At 37.6% G+C, this 17,203-nt stretch overlaps 1 protein-coding gene across 1 annotated transcript in view; it reads right to left on the minus strand.

The window, feature by feature from the left end:
* Dock3 (dedicator of cytokinesis 3) overlaps positions 1 to 17,203 on the minus strand; it is a 712,604-nt gene that overhangs the window by 92,821 nt on the left and 602,580 nt on the right. The window contains 7 exon segments of the mRNA XM_047563117.1: positions 4,347 to 4,447; positions 5,366 to 5,449; positions 7,981 to 8,078; positions 14,279 to 14,450; positions 15,021 to 15,126; positions 15,599 to 15,624; positions 15,626 to 15,766. Of these exon segments, the coding sequence (XP_047419073.1) occupies positions 4,347 to 4,447; positions 5,366 to 5,449; positions 7,981 to 8,078; positions 14,279 to 14,450; positions 15,021 to 15,126; positions 15,599 to 15,624; positions 15,626 to 15,766 (728 nt within the window).

The following is a 17,203-nucleotide window of genomic DNA, read 5'->3' on the forward strand; positions in this document are numbered from 1 at the left end:
CAGGAAATTCCACCAGAAACTTTTAGATCTCATAAGTGAATTCAGTAAAGTAGCAGGTTACAAGATCAATGCACATAAATCTAATGCATTTTTATACATAAGCGATGAATCTTCAGAAAGAGAAATTAGGAAAACTACCCCATTCACAATAGCATCGAAAAAAATAAAATACTTGGGAATCAATCTCACAAAAGAGGTGAAAGACCTCTACGATGAGAACTACAGAACACTAAAGAAAGAAATTAAAGAAACCTTAGAAGATGGAAAGATCTCCCATGTTCTTGGATAGGAAGAATTAATATTGTCAAAATGTTTATACTACCAAAAGTGCTATACAGATTCAATGCAATTCCAATTAAAATCCCAATGATGTACCTTACAGGAATAGAGCAAGCAATTATGAAATTCATCTGGAAGAATAAAAAACCCAGAATAGCTAAAGCAATCCTTGGCAGAAAGAGTAAAGCAGGGGGTATCGCATACCAGATCTTCAACTCTACTACAAAGCAATGGAAACAAAAACAGCATGTATTGGTACCAAAATAGAAAGGTGGATCAATGGTACAGAATAGAGGACACGGACACAAACCCAAATAAATACAATTTTCTCATACTAGACAAAGGGACCAAAAATATGCAATGGAGAAAAGATAGTCTGTTCAACAAATGGTGCTGGGAGAATTGGAAATCCATATGCAACAGAATGAAACTAAAGCCATATCTCTCTCCATGCACGAAACTAAACTCAAAATGGATTAAGAACCTCGGAATCAGCCCAGAGACCTTGCATCTTATAGAAGAAAAAGTAGGTCCAGAGCTTCAACATGTTGGCTTAGGACCAGAGTTCCTCAAAAGGACTCCCATAGCACAAGAAATAAAAGCAAGAATCAATAACTGGGATAGATTCAAACTAAAAGCTTTCTCTGAGCAAAGGAAACTATCAGCAATGTGAAGAAAGAGCCTACAGAGTGGGAGAAAATCTTTGCCACTCATACTTCAGATAGAGCACTAATCTCCAGAATCTATAAAGAACTCAAAAAACTCTACACCAAGAATGCAAGTAATCCAATCGACAATGGGCTAAGGAAATGAATAGACACTTCACAGAAGAAGATCTACAAGCAATCAACAAACATATGGAAAAATGTTCAACATCTCTAGTAATAAGAGAAATGCAAATCAAAACCACCCTAAGATTCCATCTCACCCCAATCAGAAATGGCGATTATCAAGAATACAAGCAACAACAGGTGTTGTCCGAGGATGTGGGGAGAAAGGTACACTCATACATTGCTGGTGGGGCTGCAAATTAGTGCAGCCACTCTGGAAAGCAGTGTGGAGACTCCTTAGAAAACTTGGAATGGAACCACCATTTGACCCAGCTATCCCACTCCTTGGCCTATACCCAAAGGACTTAAAATCAGCATACTACAGAGATACAGCCACATCAATGTTCATAGTTCCTCAGTTCACAATAGCCAGATTGTGGAACCAACCTAGATGTCCTTCAATTGATGAATGGATAAAGAAACTGTGGTATATATATACAATGTAATATTACTCAGCCATAAAGAATGATAAAATTATGGCATTTGCAGGCAAATGGATGAAATTGGAGAATATCATTCTAAGTGAGATAAGCCAATCTCAAAAAACCAAAGGACGAATGATCTCGCTAATAAGTGGATGATGACATATAATGGGGGGTGGGAGGGTTAGTGTTTGGGTTAGAGTTAGGGTTAGGGAGGGGGGCAAGAATGGAGGAAGGAAGGACTGTGTAGAGGGAAAAGAGGAGTGGGAGAGGTGGGGGAAAGTGAAAAAATAACAATGAATCAAACAACATTACCCTATGTAAATTTATGATTACACAAATGGTATGCTTTTACGCCATGTACAAACAGAGAAACAACATGTATCCCATTTGTTTACAATTAAAAAAAAAAGAAAAAAAGTAATAGCAAAAAAAGTAACAGATATCAAATATTCCAAACCCTATAATGCCACTAATTTGGCATTCATATTGTCAAGTGATGTACTTGTGTTTCTACAACTTTCTGCTTATAGTAATGAGTGAATTATTCCCCTAAATTATGACATGTCAATCCTGTTTTAATACAGCCTTAATTACTGAGCTGCTCAAAATAAAAATGGAGACATAATAATGCTTCATTTTTATGTTCTTTTAACATTCACCACTTAATGCTCAGTCCTAAATTGATAATACAGCATATAAATCAAGTAAATAATATATATTACAAATCAGATGGGTAAATAATATGTGCAGTGTAATAATATATATAAATACTACTTTCTGGTATAAAGAGAAGAATAAAATTTAAAATATTATTTTGTTAAAAAAAAAAAAAAAAGATTAGATAGATGCCAGCACAGTGTGAACTACTAAAAAAAAGCACTCTACATAGTGCCAGTTAAGTCTCCACTGAAACAAAATCTGGATTTAAGGTGGCAGTTCTGATGTCCTATTAAGTTGCTTTCAAAAAAGTTATTGCCCAAATATAATGTTGGAAAAATAATTCTAATTTAAGTTTACTCAATTCTCCACATTTACTTTAAAAACTGGGTTTGTATCATACCACATCTTGGACATTCTGTTTTGTCTAAAAATAAATGTTAACTCTACAATAATAAGCCCACATTGTAAGGATACAAAGTAATATAAGGGAATGAGTTTCCAATAATTATTAAAGTTGTTCAGTCATAAAAAGACACCTATACATGTAAAGATATCCCATGTTCATGTATTGAAAGACTTAATATTGTTAAGCTATCAATACTACCCCAAAGTGATCTACAGATTCAATGCAATCTCAATCAAAATGATGAAAGCATTTTTTTTTCAGAAATAGAAAATGCCACACTAAGATTCATATGGAATCTGAAGGACCCAGAATAGCCAAAATACTCTTGAAGAAAAAGAACAAAGTGGAAGTCTCATGCTTCTTGATTTCAAAACTTAGTACAAAGCTATGATAATTAAAACAACATTGTACTGACATAAAAACATATCTACAACAGGGGAATAAAATAGCTCAGAAATAAATCTTCCTATGGATGGTCAAATGATTTTCAACAAGGATGTCAAGTTCATTCAATGAGAAAAAGCAACAAATGGTACAGGGAAAATTGGGTATCCATGTGCAAAATGAATAAAGTTGGAAATTTTTGTTATACGATATACAAAAATCACTCAAAATGGATCAAAGATCTAAATTTATAAGAGCAAACTCCTTAAAGAAACAGGGGGAAAGTTTCATGACACTCTATTTGGCAACGATTATTTATAAATCATATAAGGTGCTAATATCCAGAGAATATAAAGAACTCCTACAACTCAATGACAACAAAAAACTGATTAAAAAAATGAACAAAGGACGAATAGATATTTCTCCAAAGAAGACATATAAATGGCCAATAAGCAAACAAAAGATGCTCGACATCACTAACCTTTAGGGAAATGCAAATGTAAATGACAAAAAGATACCACTTCACACCCATTAGGATGGCTACTATCAAAAAACCACTTTTGGGTATATACCTAAAAGAAGTGAAATCAGGGTCTTGAAGATATATTTGTACAATCATATACATTGGAGCACTATTCAAAAATGCTAAAAGATGGAAGTAATCCAATTGCCCATCAATGGATGGATGGACAAATAGATAAAATGTGATTGATTATATATATATGTGTGTGTGTGTGTGATATATTATTTAATAATATATATTATTTAAATATATATAATCTGACAAATGGTACAACATGGATGAAACTCAAAAACATGTTAATTGAAATAATCTGCTCACAAAAGGACAAATACACTATGACTCCTCCTACATGAGGAAACTAGAGTAGTCAAAATTCATAGAGATAGAAAGTAGAATGGTGATTTCTAGGGGATGGGAGAAATGGGGAATGGAGTTATTGTTAACTGTTACAGAATTTCAGCTTTATATAATGAACAGGTTCTGGAGATGGATGGAGTTCTGGTGATGACTGTACAACAATATGAATGGCACTTAATGGCACTGAACCATAAACTTAGAAAATGTTTAAAATGGTGAATTTTATGTTACATGCATTTTACACAATTAAATATTAATTAGGGGCTGGAGTTGGTGTTCAGTGAGAGAGCACTTGTCTGGCACATGTGAGGCCCTGGGTTTGATACTCAGCTCCACATATAAATAACAAAATATAAACTAAACTAAAAGTGTTATAAAATATTAAACAAGTCAACTGAATTGTGGTTGCGCTGAACTTTTTTTTTTAAGTCTTTCTTTATGCTCAAACACAAGTCCTAATAATGACACTAAATCCAACTTACTTGTATGCCAGTGCTCCAGCAAAGTGCTTCTGGATATATGTATCCATCACAGGTCGGAAGTGGAAATACTTGATGTCTCTGAGCAGGTTGATGATGAAAACCTGGGAGATATAGTGGTTAGGTCACCAGGGTTCACTGGAGGCTGCAGACTCATCTCTCACCAGAAACGGATTATCTTCTTCAAGGAATGCAAACTGTCAGTGTTTTGTCTTTATTCCCCACGAGTAGTAACTATAAGATTTCCATTCTATTTTTCTCTTCTCTCACTTTCAGCCTCCCAATCCAGACCCTGAGTCCATCAGTTTGTGCCTGTGTTACTCTGAGCCTCCCTTTACAAGACTGAGTAGTACAATATGGATCAGAGACAGCAAAACACGATCTGTGTTGGTGGCATAAATACTAAAACTTGGAAAACTGGGGGGAAAAGATTGTCTTGTGAGCTGCATCAGGCTATGGAAGGCTGTGCCCTTTGGAAATGGGGCTGGAGGCAAGTGCCCATTCCAACTCTCACCTTGGTTCCTAATCATGTAGATTGTAGTATCTGGTTTTCCTTGAATGAATATATAGCCCTCTGTTGGGACTAAATATAATAAGAAAAATGCACTAAACGACCTTCTGATACTCTGGTTCTGAAACAACTGCATAGAATGAGAGAAGGAGAGAGACTCCAGAGACCTCTGAACTGCATAGGTTTCTGGGACCAGCATGAGTGAGTCTCTGCTTTTCCCAGTGTTTATCCTACTTTGTTAGTGAAAAAATGGGCCATCTGGTTTTCTCTATTAGTCCTGTGCTTCTTGCTGGTATAGGTCCTACTGTTGGGTCAAACCTGATCTTGGAGAGATCTGTCCTGGTTGGTTGGTTGTCTTCCTTGGGTGACACTTCTCAGTCCCTTTTTTATTGGAAATACCTGCACCTTTTGCTGCCTCATTTTGATAAGTTAGAGTGTTTTTTAAGAAGTTTTGAAGCATGTGACAGAAATAATTAATAAAAATGAAAAGTCAAGAAGTGAAGTGACTTACCAGAGACTGAAACACCAACAGGCCATATTTCTCTGTATTATCATCCAAAATCACAAACAGTGTATCTAAGATGTCCTGAAGGAACTGAAAGTATCAAAAGCAGAGGGCTCAGGTCTCAGGACCTTGCATACATGGTCAAATTCCCATACCAATGAATTTCACTTTCAGTAAATAAAATGAAAGATCTAGAATCTTAAAACAGGACTTAAAAATTATATAGTATCCTGCTTTCACCTAGCTAAGGGATAAGTAGGTGAACTGGGGCTGTTTACCTATAGCCCAAGGACTGAAAAAGGAGGCTCTTTCTGTTGGGTAAGTTCTAAACCTGTAAGGAAAGAGCCATTACCTTAAACAAACAAACAAACAAACAAATAAGTATGACACCCAGGCAGAAGAGCAATTTTAAAATAAAAAGGTTCAGTGATTCTGATACAAAATTTGAGAAAAATAGCTCACTTCCCAGGACTTCACAGAATTTAACAATCCCTTACTCTCTAATGTGGCCCTAACTATAGGTCTAACAAGCTAGACCTTACCTATAGTAACTGTTTTTTTGTTTAGGAATTAGTATTCCAGGAGAAGGGAGAATGCAGCCAGTGAGGACTGTCAGTGAGGGTAAAAAAAAATCTGATAGTGTTCTTCATTGCTGTTTCTTTTTGAACATATGTCTTTTTCTTTCTTTTCTTTTTTGAGTTAGAAAAAGGGAGAAACAAATACTGATAGATGCTTAGAGTCTAAAAATCAAATCTAATACTTTGCCAGTCAAATACCAAGTTAAATGATATAACATTTATAATTTATTTCAAAACAATATGAAGTGGAAGTGTAGATTAGGGTGTTGATGAATTAGGACTGGTAATGGTTTAGTGGTTAGTGAAATTAGGTGGGGGATACCTTTAGGACCCTTTTATACTATTGCCAACTATTGGGTATGCTTGAAATTTTCCAATAAAAAGTGAAAAAAATTCAAATTGTCAGCATATTCTCTTTTGGCTGTCTGAAGACAAATTACTGAAGTTAAGCCAGATAAACTGGTAGTATGTTTCCTTGTCAGGAATATGATCACTCTTTCTTTTCTTCTTCTTTTGGTACCAAGGGACTGAACCCATGGGCATTTACCCACAGAGGACACACTCCCCAGCCCTTGGTTATATTTTATTAGAAACAGGGTCTTGCTGAGTTGCTTAGGGGCTCACTAAGTTGCTGAGGCTGGGTTTGAACTCATGATCTTCCTGCCTTCCAAGTCACTGGGATTACAGGCTTGCCCCAGTGCACCCAGCTATGACAACTTTTCTTAAGAAGACTATCAACTTCTTAATATCTTATCTGTGTACTTGTTAGTAATTTTATGTTTAAAAGAAAGATATGAGTATGAATTTATCTTAGGTTTCAAAACTAGTATTAGTTTATGAAAAATTAAAAAAAATTGATAATTGGATCAATTCATTAAAATCAAATTCATACATTAACTTCATAAAAGTATAGACTTTACAATGAGCTGTTAAATGAAAATATAGACAGTGCATCTAATCTAACTGATTTGTGATGGCAGAGCTAAGGAAGTTCATTAGGGACAGAATGCCTTCTCAAAATTTAATCTGTAGCCTACATTCTGTTGCTCTTGCTGATGACTGAATGCATCTCTACCTTCCTCAGTAGAGTTCAGTTCATTATGTATGATTCACCTACTGTGTTTCACCACCAGCAAGTGTCTGGGTTTATTCTTGAGCTAAAACTGGGTGGGGAAACATTTTGCTTAGAGAAGTCCTATAAAAACAACTGGGAACTGGTGGTATCACTGTCAACCTGCTTAAGGTCATTAAATGAGAAGTGTCATAAAGGTACTTGGAGAAAGCATTTGAGGTAGGTGGTGAAGGTTTATAACATCACTGACTTAAAATGAGAGATGAAGCAAAATCAAAAGCCACATATGAATGGACATTATTCAGAGTTCTAATAATCAGGAGAGTAGAGACAGAAAGACATAAGGCTGGTTTGAGGTAAAAGGGTTACAAAAGTAAGGAAAATGAGAGGCCTAAAAAGAAGGCGGAAGAGATCTGAAGGACTGAAGATAGCAAAAAACACAGGGACTGACAGGCATCAGAAGCCACAGGGACTGGTTCTGAGAGGATGCCTTACTGCTCTTTAATAATAATTTTTCTCTCAGTGAAGAAAACAAATCAGAAAATGGGTTTATAATTATAATTAAAATATAGTCTTTAAAAGGTTATAAACTTGTTATGATACATACTTTTTTTCTTCTTGTGGTACTGGGGTTGAACCCACGGCCTGTGTCATTTTAATTTTGTTTTAAGACAGGGTCTTGTTAAATTGCCCAGACTGGCCTTAAACTTGTGATCCTCTTGCCTCAGCCTCCAGTAGCTGGGATTATAGGTGTACACCACCACACCTGGCTATATATATTTTTTAAAAAGTAGCTAACCAAACTCTAAAACAAAATGAAACAGAACAAGAAAAACCTCTGAAGTATTCCTATTCATCTATTATGTACCTGGAGAAATTATCTTAGAGGGTAACTAGCAGAAATCACAGGAGTTAAGGTCTTCTACCCCCATTCCTTCCTCAGCAGTATGTTTGTACTAGTAAAGACATACCTTAACAATTTCCTCCCCACTGACATGCCGCAGCCTCCCTAGGATGTCCATGATCCGGTCTGGAAAGGCCTTCCATTTCAGTAGAGCAAGGAGGTCCACTAGAAAGCAAGCCCCAAAGATGGTGAACCTTGGTTCTTTCAAGGCTGAGCAAGGCCAAGATTCCCCCACACAAGGACAATTGGAATCTAGAGGAAGAGAACTAGCCACGAGCATCACAATAGACTCTTTTTTTTTATTGTAAACAAATGGGATGCAGGTTGTTTCCTATTTGTACATGGAGTCAAGGTATACCATTTGTGTAATCATAAATTTACATAGGGTATGTTGTTTGATTCATTCTGTTATTTTTTTCCCTTCACCCCAACCTCCCACCCCTCTTTTCCCTCTATACAGTCCTTCCTTCCTCCATTCTTACCACCCTCCTTATCCCTAACCCTAAACCAAACCCTAACCCTAACGCTAACCCCTCCCAACGCCCATTATAGTCATCATCCGTTTATCAGCGAGATCATTCGTCCTTTAGTTTTTTGAGATTGGCTTATCTCACTTAGCATGATATTCTCCAATTTCATCCATTTGCCGCAAATGCCATAATTTTATCATTCTTCATGGTGGAGTATATTACATTGTATATATATGCCACAGTTTCTTTATTCCATTCATCAACTGAAAGGGCATCTAGGTTGGTTCCACAATCTGGCTATGGTGAATTGAGCAGCAATGAACATTAATGTGGCTGTATCTCTGTAGTATGCTGAGTTTTAAGTCCTTTGGGTAAGGCCAAGGAGTGGGATAGCTGGTCAAATGGTGGTTCCATTCCAAGGTTTCTAAGGAGGTCTCCACACTGCTTTCCAGAGTGGCTGCACTAATTTGCAGCCCCACCAGCAATGTATGAGTGTGGCCTTTTTCCCCACATCCTCGCCAACACCTATTGTTGCTTGTGTTCTTCATAATTGCCATTCTAATTGGGGGTGAGATGGAATCTTAGGGGTAGTTTTGATTTGCATTTCTCTTATTACTAGAGATGTTGAACATTTTTTCATATATCTGTTGATTGCTTGTAGATCTTCTTCTGTGAAGTGTCTGTTCATTTCCTTAGCCCATTTGTCGATTGGATTATTTGTATTCTTGGTGTAGAGTTTTTGAGTTCTTTATAGATTCTAGAAATTAGCGCTGGGATCTGAAGTATGACTGGCAAAAGATATTCTCCCACTCTTAGGCTCTCTCTTCACATTGCTAATAGTTTCCTTTGCTGAGAGAAAGCTTTTTAGTTTGAATCTATCCAGTTGTTGATTCTTTCTTTTATTTCTTGTGCTATGGGAGTCCTGTTAAGGACGTCTGATCCTAAGCCACCAAGTTGAAGATTTGGACCTACTTTTTCTTTCTATAAGATGCAGGGTCTCTGGTCTGATTCCGAGGTCCTTGATCCATTTTGAGTTGAGTTTTGTGCAGGGTGACAGATAGGGGTTTAATTTCATTCTGTTGCATATGGTTTTCCAGTTTTCCCAGCACCATTTGTTGAAGAGGCTATCTTTTCTCCATTGCATATTTTTGGTCCCTTTGTCTAGTATGAGAAAATTGTATTTATTTGGGTTTGTGTCCATGTCCTCTATTCTGTACCATTGATCTACCTGTCTATTTGGTACCAATACCATGCCGTTTTTGTTACTATTGCTTTGTAATAGAGTTGAAGATCTGGTAATGCAATACCCCCTGCTTCGCTCTTGCTACGGAGCATTGCTCTAGCTATTTTGGTTTTTTTTATTCTTCCAGATGAAATTTCATAATTGCTTGCTCTATTCCTGTAAGGTACATCATTGGGATTTTAATTGGAATTGCATTGAATCTGTATAGCACTTTTGGTAGTATAGCCATTTTGACAATATTAATTCTGCCTATCCAAGAACATGGGAGATCTTTCCATCTTCTGAGGTTTTCTTTAATTTCTTTCTTTAGTGTTCTGTAGAGCTCATTGTAGAGGTCTTTCACCTCTTTTGTGAGATTGATTCCCAAGTATTTATTTTTTTTCGATGCTATTGTGAATGGGGTAGTTTTCCTAATTTCTCTTTCTGAAGATTCATTACTTATGTATAAAAATGTATTGGATTTATGAAGCATTGATCTTGTAACCTGCTACTGTACTGAATTCACTTATGAGTTCTAAGTTTTCTGGTGAATTTCCTGGTTCCTCTAAATATATAATCATCAGCGAACAGGGATAGTTTGAGTTCTTCTTTTCCAATTTGTATCCCTTTAATTTCTTTGGTCTGTCTAATTGCTCTGGCTAGAGTTTCAAGGACAATGTTGAATAGAAGTGGTGAAAGAGGGCATCGCTGACTTGTTCCAGTTTTAGGGGGAATGCTTTCAGTTTTTCACCATTTAGAATGATATTGGCCCATAGGCTTAGCATAGATGGCCTTTACAATGTTAAGGAATGTTCCCACTATCCCTATTTTTTCTAGTGTTTTGAGCATGAAGGGATGCTGTATTTTATCAAATGCTTTTTCTGCATCTATTGAAATAATCATGTGATTCTTAACTTTAAGTCTGTTGATATGGGAATGACATTTATTGATTTCCGAATGTTGAACCAACCTTGCAGCCCTGGGATAAAACCCACTTGATCGTGGTGCACTATCTTTTTAATATATATTTGTATGCGATTTGCTAAAATTTTGTTGAGAATTTTTGCATCGATGTTCATTAAGGATATTGGTCTGAAATTTTCTTTCCTCGATGTGTATCTGTCTGGTTTAGGTATCAGGGTGATATTGGCTTCATAGAATGAGTTTGGGAGGGTTCCCTCCTCTTCTATTTCATGGAATACTTGAGGAGTATTGGAATGAGCTCTTCTTTAAAGGTTTTGTAGAAATCGGCTGAGAACCCATCTGGTCCTGGACTTTTCTTTGTTGGTAGGCTTTTGATGACCTCTTCTATTTCATTACTTGAAATTGATTTATTTAAGTTGTGTAGGTCCTCCTCGTTCAGTTTAGGTAATTCATATGTCTCTAGAAACTGTTAATGTCTTCGAGGTTTTCTGTTTTGTTGGAGTATAGATTTTCAAAATAGCTTCTAATTATGTTTTGTATTTCACTCCGTGTCTGTTGTGATATTTCTTTGTTCATTCCGAATTTTAGTAATTTGAGTTTTCTCTCTCTTTCTCTTTGTTAAGGTGGTTAAGGGTTATAATTTTGTTTATTTTTTCAAAGAACCAACTATTTATTTGTTAATATTTCCGATTGTTTCTTTTGTTTCAATTCATTGATTTTGGCTCTGATTTTAACTATTTCCTGTCTTCTACTACTTTTGGTGTTGGTCTGCTCTTGTTTTTCTAGGGCTTTGAGCTGTAGTGTTAAGTTGTTTAATTTGTTGATCTACTTCTTTTGTTGAATGTGCCCCATGAAATAAATCTTCCTCTAAGTACTGCTTTCATAGTGTCCAGAGATTTGATATGATGTGTCTTTGTTCTCGTTTACTTCTAAGAATTTTTTTATTTCCCTCTGATGTCTTCTGTTATCCATTCATCATATAATAGTGTATTATTTAATCTCCAGGTATTGGAGAAGTTTCTGTTTTTATTCTGTCATTTATTTCTATTTCAATTCCATTATGATCTGATAGAGTACAAGGTAGTATGTCTATTTTCTTGTATTTACTAACAGTAGCTTTGTGGCATAAAATATGGTCTATTTTAGAGAAGGATCCATGTGCTGCTGAGAAGAACGTGTATTCATTCTTTGTTGGATGGTATATTCTATATATGTTGGTAAAGTCTAAATTGTTGATTGTGTTATTGAGATCTATGGTTTCTTTATTCAATTTTTGTTTGGAAGATCTATCCAGTGGTGAGAGGGGTTAAAAATCGCCTAGTATTATTGTGTTGTGGTCTATTTGATTTCTGGAATTGAGAAGGATTTGTTTGACGTACATGGATGAGCCAATGTTCGGGGCATAGATATTTATGATTGTTATGTCTTGCTGATTTATGCTTCCCTTAAGCAGTATGTAATGTCCTTTTTTATCCCTTCTGACTAGTTTTGACTTGAAGTCCACATTATCTGAAATGAGGATAGATACTCCAGCTTTTTTGCTGAGTCCATGTGCATGGTATGTTTTTTTCCCATCCTTTCACCTTTAGTCTGTGGCTATCTCTTTCTATGAGATGAGTCTCTTGCAGGCAGCATATTGTTGGATTTTCTTTTTAATCCAATCTGCCAGTCTATGTCTTTGATGGGTGAGTTCAGGCCATAACATTCGGGGTTATTATTGTAATATGATTTGTATTCCAGTCATTTGATCATTTTGTTTTTTGACATGATTTGGTTTTTCCTTTATTTGGCTATTCCTTTAGGCTAGTTCCTCCCGTTGCTGATTTGCATCGTTGTTTTTCATCTCTTCCTCATGGAATATTTTGCTGAGAATGTTCTGTAATGCCAGCTTTCTTTTTGTAAATTCCTTTAGCTTTTGTTTATCATGGAAGGATCTTATTTCATCGTCAAATATGAAAGTAAGTTTTGCTGGGTATAAGATTCTTGGTTTGCATCTGTTTTCTTTCAGGGCTTGGTAAATGTTGTTCTATGTCCTTCTAGCTTTTAGGGTCTGGATTGAAAAATCTGCTGATATTCTTATTGGTTTCCCCCTGAATGTAATTTGATTCTTTTCTTTCACAGCCTTTAAAATTCTGTCTTTAAAAAAAAAAATTGTCTTATTTTGTATGTTAGGTATTTTCATAATAATGTGCCTTGGTGTGGGTCTGTTGTAATTTTGTATATTTGGAGTCCTATAAGCCTCTTGTATCTGGTTTTCCATATCATTCTTCAGATTTGGGAAATTTTCTGATATTATTTCATTGAATAGATTGTTCATTCCTTTGGTTTGTTTCTCTAAGCCTTCCTTAATCCCAATAATTCTTAAATTTGGCCTTTTCATGATATCCCATAATTCTTGTAGATTCTGTTCATGATTTCTTACCATCTTCTCTGTTTGTACAACTTTGTTTTCAAGATTAAATATTTTTTCATCAATGTCTGATGTTCTGTCTTCCAGGTGTTCTATCTTATTGGTTATGCTTTCTATGGAGTTTTTAACTTGGTTTATTGTTTCCTTCATTTCAAGGATTTCTGTTTGTTTTTTTTTCCGGTATCTCTAACTCTTTATTGAAATGATCTTTTGCTTCCCATATTTGCTCTTTTAGCTGTTGATTGGTGCAATCATTTAATGCCTGCATTTGCTCTTTCATCTCCTCCTTCAATGCCTGCATTTGCTCTTTCATCTCCTCGTTTGCTTCCCTGATTATTTTAATTATGTACATTCTGAATTCCCTGACATTTCTTCTGCTGTGCTGTCATTGGGTTTTATTGATATAGTAAGTATCTAGGTTTGTTTGGGACATTTTCTTCCCTTGTTTTCTCATATTGGTCAATGTCAGTGGGACTCTGAGATATTGCAGATTTCCTCTATTGGCTTATAGTTTCCCTGAAGATTTCCAGTGTATCACCTCCCAGCCTTCAGTAACCTGAAGTCCTGGAGGAACTTGATAATGCAGTGCTTCCGAAGAAAGCTGCCCCTAGCCCTCTACTGGTTCCAGGGCTGCGGGTTGCCTCTGTGCGGAAAGGCTCTCACTGGGTGGTCTGCTCTGAGAAGCTGGCCGTGAAAGGAGTCTGCCACCGGAGGGAGCAGGGCTTCTTGGGGTAGTCCCTGGCTGCCCTGTCCTGGTCCCTGAAGCTGCCTGTGGGCGGAGCTCGCTGCTGGCGGGACTTGGAGCTGGTTCTGTGCAGAAAGGCTCTCACTGGGTGGCCTGCTCCGAGAAGCTGACTGTGTGGGAGGAGCCCACCACCAGAGTGAGCAGGGCTACCTGTGGAAGACTCTAGGTGCTCTGCCCTGCTCTGATAAGCCGCCCCTATCTGGGCCTGCTGCCCAGGCTGAGCTTCACCCGGTGGGGGAGACTCACCCGGTCGCTCTATTTTAGTCCGAGTCTCTCAATGCCTCCCCTTCTTGAATCCTGGGTTCTGAGCAACTGGAGATGCAGTCACCCTCTAGTCCACCATCTTGGATTGCCCCCCAGAATAGACTCTTTAATGCTAAGGTCAAGGCCAAGATCTATCTGTGCACCCTGTGTGTACACTCTGGTGTGACTAACACCATGGAAATCTCATAGGCTGCTCTTGCTGAGTGAAAAGAAGTTCCTTATTCTGGTATAAAGAAGTAATAACTTTAATCTTCCTTAACATGCACTAGCAATGTGGAACCAACAACTGAGGACAGTGGAAAGCACCACCTTGAAGGCAGCATTACCTACCATTCTGGGTGAGTTTGGTAGAAGAGAGTTGTGTGGAAATGAAGAAAGACTCTTTGGTGCTGCGCTGGAAGATGAGGCTCGAGGGGATATTAGGGCAACCATTGTAGTCTTCCTTGCAGCAGGGCAGGCCCAGGTACAAAGCATGGTTGTTAAATGTGCTATTCTCATCACACTGTAGATGAAAAGTAGAGAACAGAGAATGTTTTCTGAGCCATGCCATGTGCAAAAATCAGGTCCCAGGGTATTTCTGAGTTGATATTTGCTCTTATCTTCTTAAGGCTCTTCCTTGAGTCTCAGGTCCTTTTGGAAGACTGCTTTCTGTTCAGAAACTTCCCAGAACATTTCATGTGCCTTTTAAAGAGAACATGGTGGGGCATGTGGCCTCCACTTGTTGTGCAAACAAACTTGGTGGCATTTAAACTGTGAGAGCAGAACCATGATCTAAAATAGCAGGACTCAGAACTTACTAGCCCAGACAATAATGGCATAGAGGAATCAATAATAAATTTCGACCAATGAAGTGGGAGGCAGGAAAACAAAAGGCCTTGTTGGCATTAGTTGTGGGAGAAAGGCCAGTGAACTTAAAAAACAAAAGCCTGCCCACAGCTGTTCTGTTTTCACCTACCAATGTGCTACTCTGAATCCTCTGATCTGCCCAATAAAAGTCACCTAACTGAGAACCATGTGTAAGAGTGGCCACAGGAGGTGAAGAGTGGGGATGAAAGATAGCCAGGCCTCATACCTTGTACACATAAAGCTCATGAATATCATCTGAGAGGGTGGTGCCATCGTCACGCATCAGGGGTGAGAATGCAAAGCCAAAGAGTTTCTTTTCCCTTTGTCCTTTGCTGCAACCAGAGGTAAGTGTTAGTTATTTTTACCTTTCACTTTGCTTTTTAACATAAATTCCTCTTGTGTTTGTCATCTACACTCTTTTGCACCTTCTTTCATTAACTAGATAGCATCCTGAAAATATGCTAGAATAAACTACCATTTATACCCCAAGTATACAGGCTACTAGATACAAACAGAAGCTGAATTGCTGATCTTGATGACCTAGGTGTTCTCTGAGAAGTAGTTTAATAGGTACAAAGGAAACATCCAAAGGAGAATGATGCTAGATATTTCAGACACTAGGAAGACCCATAGTTTTTGAATGATTGCTTTTATACTCCAAAGAACACCCTCTAATGACATCTGGAACATCTGAATTCTGAGTATTCACTTATTCCTAAGTCCCCCAATAAGAATTCTCCTAAATTTCATTCTATAGAGTACAGTTATATTCATATCCTCAAGGGATGTGGAAGGAGATCTCACTCACTGGAACAATGTCTGAATTCAAAAGCGCAGATGGGAGCCTCGAAATCTGTCAATGGGGATAGGCAATTTAATAATTTCTCCCCAGCGAGGACTGTTACTGTGATAGAGGACAAAGGAGTGATAGGAACTTCTGTTTGGCTCTCCCGAACCCAAGCTGATGCAATCCTGTAAGAGAGAAGCAAAATAAAGTGTTATCTTCTTAAAGGGAGCTTCTGGATTCTGTGTGTCATCAGGACACTTTTTCTTCTGTGAAAGTCTTACTTTCACATCAGGCTAAATCTATGAGATGAGACTGTACTTGACTTAAATTTAATACTTTTGGAAACAACTGTGTAGGTGGTATAAGCAATCAGTAGTCACAGTGCTCCTTGTTTTTCTTGGGGCCGAAGTTACCACATACACACTGCTTGGCAAATTGGAGGGAAGCTAGGTAGTGCATTAGGTAGACTCGTCATCCTCAATGAGAAAGGAAAGAGTAGATTCCATGAGAGAAGTCAACTATACATAGCATTGTACAATATCATGAAGAAACACTAAATTATAAAGTTGAAAGAGCTTGCTTTCTTGATTTTCTTTAGCCTAGTGTTGGACTGGCGTTTTAGATCACCCTTGCTGACCTTCCTTGGATATAAACAAGGCAGGCCAGATTTAACTTGACCCCAGTTCCCAAATGAACATACATGAAGATACAGTCCCAAGAGTGCCTGTGCCTTTGTCCTGGAGGACAGGAAGCATTGGGCAACATGATCAGGAGCATCTCCCTGATCACACAGGAGTGGTACGACTACTGATGGCTTTGCTACTGTAAACCATGGACATGCCAAGGTCTTCTGCTTGTTTTTTTAAAATGATACACAAATCATTGTTTCCATCACTAATTCAACATTCTCCTTTATTTCTTGCTTGTTTTGGAAGATGATATCAACTAGTTTTACCCTTTTCCTCTGTCAAATGGGAATGATCCCTACTGCTCTGCATGTCTTATGGGGCTGTTGCCAATACACAGAAGTGAGACTTGTGAAAGACTGATTTTCCTCCTCTCCAATGCACTGCCTTGTTATTCACAAGGGACTTAACCATGATATGACTAAGGGAAAAACTGACAACATAAATCGCACACCAGGTCTCTGTTTTCAATGAAGAGTGGCAGAGAATCCTTGTACTACATGGGCTGAAAATAATGTTCCAGGATTGAGTTCTTCATTTCACAACTTAGTACAGTTGGTGAGTGTCTAAGATTTACCCATGACCAAAATGCAAATATAATTTTCTGAGTTAGTTTAAGGAATAAAAAGGCAAAATGGAACCTAATAACTGTTACCAAGTAGGCAGGTATGCTAGGCAGAATGGTAGAAGAGGTGACATGTAGGACAGAACTAGAGGGAGTAGGTACAAATTGCAACAGGAGGGATTCAGGTCAGATACTAGGAAAAATTTCTGCCAAGGCTATCCAACATTGGAAGTCATTATCAAAGCACACTATAGGGTTTCCTTGAAGAAACAGAAAGGAAGAGAAGAATGTATATGGGGCAATTTGAGTTCAATCATGCCCAAAGGAAATGGACCTCTGGAAAGACCATAAAAACGCACTGGAATTATCAC

This window comes from Sciurus carolinensis, chromosome 9 (genome assembly GCF_902686445.1).
Source record: "Sciurus carolinensis chromosome 9, mSciCar1.2, whole genome shotgun sequence".
Lineage (NCBI taxonomy): Eukaryota > Metazoa > Chordata > Mammalia > Rodentia > Sciuridae > Sciurus > Sciurus carolinensis.